The sequence below is a fragment of the Myotis davidii genome, unplaced genomic scaffold (assembly GCF_000327345.1).
Source record: "Myotis davidii unplaced genomic scaffold, ASM32734v1 scaffold940, whole genome shotgun sequence".
NCBI classification, from domain to species: Eukaryota; Metazoa; Chordata; class Mammalia; order Chiroptera; family Vespertilionidae; genus Myotis; species Myotis davidii.
Genome location: NW_006292108.1, coordinates 7,758 through 14,354, shown reverse-complemented (window position 1 = coordinate 14,354; position 6,597 = coordinate 7,758). Strand labels below are relative to the sequence as shown.

Here is a 6,597-nt window from a genome sequence, read left to right as displayed (position 1 = left end):
TTACATGGATTTGGAGTTATGAAGGACTTCGACTACAATATGTTGACTAATTTATGACAGCTTTAATCCAACTGTATATTCTAAAGTGAAATAATGGATAAACACATTTAATTTTTTAAACACGGATGGAAACACTAAGAGAATTCTGGTTCCCTCAGGGTTTCCAGAAAATCAGCTTTAGACGGAATTCTACCCCCTACCATATTGCCTTTATCTCTTCAAAATACTGCTTTCTCAAGCATGTTGACTGAGAATTTACTATTGAACTTTCCTAATTCTTAATTATTGCCATTAATTCTACTAGTACTGACAACCAAGATAGCTTGACCTCTCTGAGCATCTGCAAAATGGTGACTGTAGTGCCTGTCATTGGGTTAAGGACCAGGTAAGATAATTTGTGTAAGTCAAGTGGTTACCTCAGTGCCTGGAACATAATAACATGGCTTTGGCTTTGGAGTCAGACAGACCTGAGTACTGACCTGTGTTCTGTTCCTACCTATGGGACTTTGGGCAAGTTACTTAAGTTTTTGTGCCTTAATTCCCTTAACTACAAAATGGGTCAATACCTCCTAAGATTTTTGCAAGAGGTAGATTAGTACTAATATGGTAACAGAAGCAAAAATAGGCGTTTTAAAATTTTTGGTTTTCATTCTTTTTAAAAAATTATTTTTGCCTTATCTCTTTTAGGTCCTTCCAACTGCACAGTTTGCCAGTGTCTCAGCTATACTTGCTCTGCCAAGCACTATGCAATCTATACTGCAAAACCAAAGACCTGAAGTAAGTTGAAATTTCCTTCAAACTCTTAGGTATTTGCAGGTAAACACTAAATGTCTAGAGTTCAACTCCTAGCTGATTGGACTTGAAAAAAAGTATAACAAGTGCTCAATTTTTCCATAGAAGTACAGCAAAAGATGTGCTGAGCCTAAGAGTAGGGAATGAGGTACAGATCCCTGCCAGCCTCTCCTGCCTCTTTCCCATTTGCATGTGCTGTTTTTGCTGTAGTCAGTGGGTGGCAATCTGTAACTCCTAAGAGACCGGTGCGGTCCTAGACTTACTTCCTTTTACTTCAAGACTCCCACTGTCTTCCCCCTTGGTTTTTTCAGTTGTGTCCTGTCCACCTCCATGCAACTTGATAACCCCTTTCTCTCCCTAACCATTCCCCTGCTGTTATTCCCCAAAGTGCCACTGCTCAGAAGCCTCCACCTCTGCCCGGATCTTTTGTCCTCACTCACTTTCAAGTGCCTTGTCTTGTTATCTGTCCATGTCACTAACACATAGGCATGAGCCCCTTTGGTTTTCCACCACCTCGCCACACAGATCAGTGTGTGCTCTCCTTCCTTTCTGCCCCAAAAGAAGAGATGGCCTTTCTAAACCTATTCATGCCAATAAATTCATTTCCTTTTACTGTATTTTTGTGAACATTTATTTTATTTTACACAGCACAGAAGTACCTGAAGATATACAATCCCTCCACCCTAATGCTTTACTGTAACCAACCCCACTGCACCCTATAACCCCCGCACCCATCCACTCCTACTTTCCATCCCCTGACTCTGATCCCAGTCTCCCTAGGTAATACCTTGTTTGCTAAGTGTCTTTTTTTTTTTTTTGCTTATTCAAATATAAATCTGTAACATAGGGCACACAAAACATCTATTAATATACATAGCATACACATACACAATACTTTTGGGGGTTTTGTTTCACAAAAAACAAAATTGACCTTTCATATATTTTTGAACAGTAGAATAGATAGTCCTCCAATACAGTAGGGCAGGATCTGTCCCATTCTTTTATATATTTCTTGTGTTTGCAAGCTTTCTTCAGTTGTCTCCTTCCCCATGGCTCCAGTTTCTCCCATAGTCAAAAGAACCCTCTCAGCTATGTTATCTCACATCACTCCTTCCCTTCACAGCCAGGAGTCCTTGAAGAGCCCCCTACGCTAACTGTACTTCCTTACTTCCTGCTCCCTCTCTCCTCAGTACTGTCAGTTTGGCTTCTGCTTCTCCCCCACCCAGATTTGCTCAAAGAGCAAAAATGAATGCCAGACCCAATGAACACTTTTTACCTCCTGTCTTACAGGCCCCCTGCAGCCCTGGGCACCGCTGACTTGCTCCCCTGGCACTTATTCTGAATACTCTTAAGTATTTCATTGCCTCCATGGTTGCCCATGAGGAACAATTTTACCCCCAGTGGACATGTGGTAATTATCCTGAAACATTTCTGGTTGTCATAACTTGGGGGACGTGCTACTGGCATCAGGGTAGAAACCAGGGATTCTGACAAACATCCTACAGTGTACCAGCCATTTGCAACATAGAATTGTCCAACTCCAAATGTCAAGAGTGCTGAGTTTGGGAAGCCCTGCTCTAGAAGGATATAAACAAGCCCAAGGTTATTTCTGATAAGTACCAGCTAGGTACTTGTCCCCAATTCTGATGGTTATCCACACTTGCCCCAAAAGGAAATAGCCCAGTCACATGCAGCTGCTGCAGAGATGTTGCAGAGCCATGACAAGTTCAGTCTCTAGGTCCACAGTGGCCAGGTGATGTCCTGGGCTCCTCCAGTTGTCTCAGTCTGGTGTGACTCCTCACCATCCTTCCACCTGTGGGCTAAACTATGCATTTAGTCATTCTCAACAAAGTTTATTGCCATGAAAGGTAGAGAGGAAGACCATCTTCCCCCTCCCTCTTTCCTGTCACCCCCTCTCTGGAATTTAATTTCCCACTGGGATATGATCTATTCCACATTTCTGAATTCACTGAGAGATTTGTACCCAAATTCTCATCCCAAATTAATCCCAGGGGGGGCGGGGGTTAACCCCAGGCCTGTTTTGATTATTTCTTCTAATATAACTCACTCAGAACATGAATGAGCTTCTTGTTCAGTTCATCCCTGAATACTCTTGGGAGCAGGAATCCCAACTACCCATCAATCACTGAGGTATCTCCCTGGCCAGTTCTGACATTTTCTTTGACAGTCTGTGGTTTGTTGGTCCTCTTTTGGTGCCAATTTCTGACTTTGAAATAATCTGGTTCCACAGACGAGTAAGCAGCTCCAGTTAGTTTAAAGAAAAGGGGATCTGGGTAGAGTGATATTTTTTACACAGCACAATGGCAGGAAGTGGAAAAATGGTTGGGCCTCCACTCTTTTATCTCTAGGGTCTCAGGATAAATTTTTCTCTGCTTCTCTGTGCCTCTTTTTTCTGGGATGTCATACTGGTGTCTTCTAAGACACTTGGCCTCTGTAAAGCACATGGCTCCGCTTTCTCCTTAACCAGAGCCAGGCCTTGGCTGAGGCCCCCATGTCCATGGCTCTGACCTTGGCCTCAACTCCAATTGACCTACTGCTTCACTGCCCAACACCATCCTGACTATGAGATCTGTCTCTCTTCTGATTCTCTAGTGTGACAATCTGTTTGCCTCAGGATGGGTCAAATGTCCACTCCTGCTGCAATAATCTAGAACCTAGGTAGGGAGGGAGGGGTAACCAGGTCCCTCAGATACTAGGGTGGGGGAGAGATACATACAAATAAACAGCACTTCTGGGGTGTCGAATACTTATGCTCTGGAACAGCGGTCGCCAACCTTTCGGACCTCACGGACCACCAGTTGGTGGAGTCCCCCCGCCCAATATTGATATCCCTTTGGGATATATTTCTATTATATTTCACATTTCTGAATTTAAGGGTTCTGTAACCAGGTGCCCCTCCCACAGTGGTAGCAAATTTCCCTCCCTGGAAAATTCATAGAGTTACACCAAAGGCAGTTCCAATCCCCGGGCCTGTGAGATGCTGGAAGTCTTCTCAGCTGTTGGGGCTCAACCCCGCCCAATATTGATATCCCTTTGGGATATATTTCTATTATATTTCACATTTCTGAATTTAAGGGTTCTGTAACCAGGTGCCCCTCCCACAGTGGTAGCAAATTTCCCTCCCTGGAAAATTCATAGAGTTACACCAAAGGCAGTTCCAATCCCCGGGCCTGTGAGATGCTGGAAGTCTTCTCAGCTGTTGGGGCTCAAAGGCTCTCTGGTCTCTTTGGGGTTCTTGAGGATCTGTTCCCTGGGCCCCCATCATAGAGGGGCCCCAGTAGACAGCCTGAAATGGAGCTCCTGCTGTGAAGGCTGCCCATGGTGGGGATGGTGTGAGTGCTTCTGGGAAGGGAAAAGGGGGCATTAGAATGGGTATGTGAATGAGGCAGGGAGCTGGACAGGAAGGGTTTCTTGTGAGACTGTGGACCTAGGCTTGAGAGTCCCAGAAAAATAAAGCATGGCTGTTTCTACTGATCTGAGATGTCCCTGCCTCTGCCTGCCATAGGTGTACGTTTTCTGCTCCACAAAGCTGCAGGAGGCCTCCACCCTCTATACCCCCTCTGCATCCTTCTGTTTTCCTCCTTCTTCTACAGCAGCAGTTAGCAGTAGTAGTAGCAACAGCAACCTCCGCCTTGTTTTCTCCTCACCTGCTCCGTTTGCCCCAAACACACTGGTAGTAGCCAGGCCTGGCTCCTGTGAAACCTGCTGCCGTTGCCAGGAAGACGCCATCTCCTGTAGAGAAGTGGGCAGGGTTAAATTCCATTGGGGGGGTGGAGGGGCTGGGAGGGAAGATGGGGTAGGACTACGTGGGGTAATCTTACAGCCTGGAGAAGCTTCCACCTCAGCAGTTCCTTCTCTTGCTGAACCTCAGCCAGTTTGGCCAGCGTCAGCTGCAGTTGATAGGCTGCCTCTCTGCGCTCCATTTCGTGCTTCGCAGTAAGCTCGTTCATGTTGGAGGCCAAGGTTTGTAAGGCCGATTTGTGCAGGTTGGTGAAGTCTTGTAGCCACTGCACCCTGCAAGTGTGTAACTGGCCCTGCCTGCGGGCATAGCGCAGGCCCAGGGCCAGGCTACCCCAGGCACAGGCCTCTTTGGCCTCGCTGGTCAAAGCGCTGTTCTCCAGGATAGCCCTGAGCTTGTCTTCCACCTCCGCCCAGGACAGGGTTATATTCTCCAGGTAGAACTCAGGGCCTTTTATGTGTCTGGCCATTTTCTCGTTGATGAAAGCCACCACATTGCCATGCTGGAACCCACCAGAGGGGTCCTCGGGTCTCAAGGCCATGATAGCAGAGGGCCTTAGGGGCCTGGCTGCACTGCAAGGATAAATCAACTAGTTGTTTCCTCTGTTAGGGCCTCCGCTTTTAGTTAGCCCCTCCCCCAAGGCTCTTCCCATACGCTTTCCCTCCCCCCCTCTTCAGACATCTCGCCCGCAAACACACAGGATACCTCCCACCAGTTTTCCTCTCTCCAGATGCTGTGCCAAAGGAAGTGTACACGGACCACGCCTGCGGACCACACCCGCGGACCACACCCGCTGACCACACCCGCTGACTCTGCACTGTGCCCGCTTCCCCACCATACCCAAAGATGTAAGGTACCTTTTCTTCCAATGGCTCCGGCGGGAAAAGGAAGGCTGAGCCCCAACCCTGGAGCCTTATACCCTGGGACTGTACCAATTTCCAGAGACAGCACGGGTGGGAGCGAATGCGCCAGGAATATCCTTCCCATCCTCCCACCCCCAGGACATTAGGAGACCCACTATACTGTTCAAAGCTCATGAAGGTGGAAGAGACAGGAGTGGTGAGAAAAGACTTAGATCTAAGAATGCAAAGCACTTGTAATCGTGTATAAAAAACCTTCACCCTCTCTCACCACCACAAAGGTTTGTCCCACTCAGGGTGGGCGCGCTCCTCCTAGAAATGGAATGTTCTAGAACACGGACGAGTCCAATCCTCCCAGTGGCCTCAGGTTCCCACTGGGGAAGAGGTTGGGGCCAGAAAACAGCCTAATACCCCACTGACCCAGGACTGAGCACTGTGGTCACTGTAATAGTCATAAATCCCAGCCCTATATACTCCTGAGACTGTCTGGAATCTGCGGCCGGTCACACCCACCACCATCGTCACCCCCATCTCCTGCTATTTCTTCTCTGGACTCCTGCAGCCTTTTGACGTCAGGTCTGCCTTCTGTCCTACCTTATCATCAGAGGGGTGATCATGTTTCTTTAAAACTCCGATGGCTTTCTCGCCGAAACCGGTTTGGCTCAGTGGATAGAGCTTCGGCCTGCGGACTGAAGGGTTCCAGGTTCGATTCCGGTTGTGGGGGCATGTACCTGGGTTGCAGGCACATCCCCAGTGGGGGATGCGCAGGAGGCAGCTGATTGATGTTTCTGACTCTCTATCTCTCTCCCTTCCTCTCTGTGGGGGATCAATGAAATATATTAAAAAAAAAAAAAAAACTCCGATGGCTTTCTGAATCCTATGGGATAAACCAGTCAGAACCCAGGTAGAGCCCTACTTTGCCACTTATTATATGACCTTGTGCTATATAACCGGATCGCAGTTTCTGTCTATGGGCTTACAATGGGACTGAATGACAAGCGCATGTAAACTTGATGTAATGTTTTCTATAACTCCATTTTTATAAAATGTACGAATCTGTGTATGCGCACGAGGTGTGGGTGTGTGGGTGTGTGTCTTTGCACAAGTGTCTTGGAAAAAGAAGGAAGGGTATACACCAGACTTTTAACATTGGTTGTCTCTGGGAGGTAGGAATATAGTACATTA

General features: G+C 47.3%; 1 protein-coding gene across 1 annotated transcript; it reads right to left on the bottom strand.

Annotated features, from left to right (window-relative positions):
- Window positions 1-3,875: 3,875 nt before the first annotated feature.
- Window positions 3,876-5,120, bottom strand: LOC102765129 (testis-expressed sequence 13A protein). Its single transcript, XM_015565280.1, has 3 exons — window positions 4,635-5,120; window positions 4,461-4,545; window positions 3,876-4,155 (listed from the first exon to the last, which is right to left on the bottom strand). Exons 1-3 carry the CDS (start codon window positions 5,091-5,093, stop codon window positions 3,884-3,886), a joined length of 816 nt encoding a protein of 271 aa, XP_015420766.1. The 5' UTR covers window positions 5,094-5,120; the 3' UTR covers window positions 3,876-3,883.
- Window positions 5,121-6,597: the final 1,477 nt, after the last annotated feature.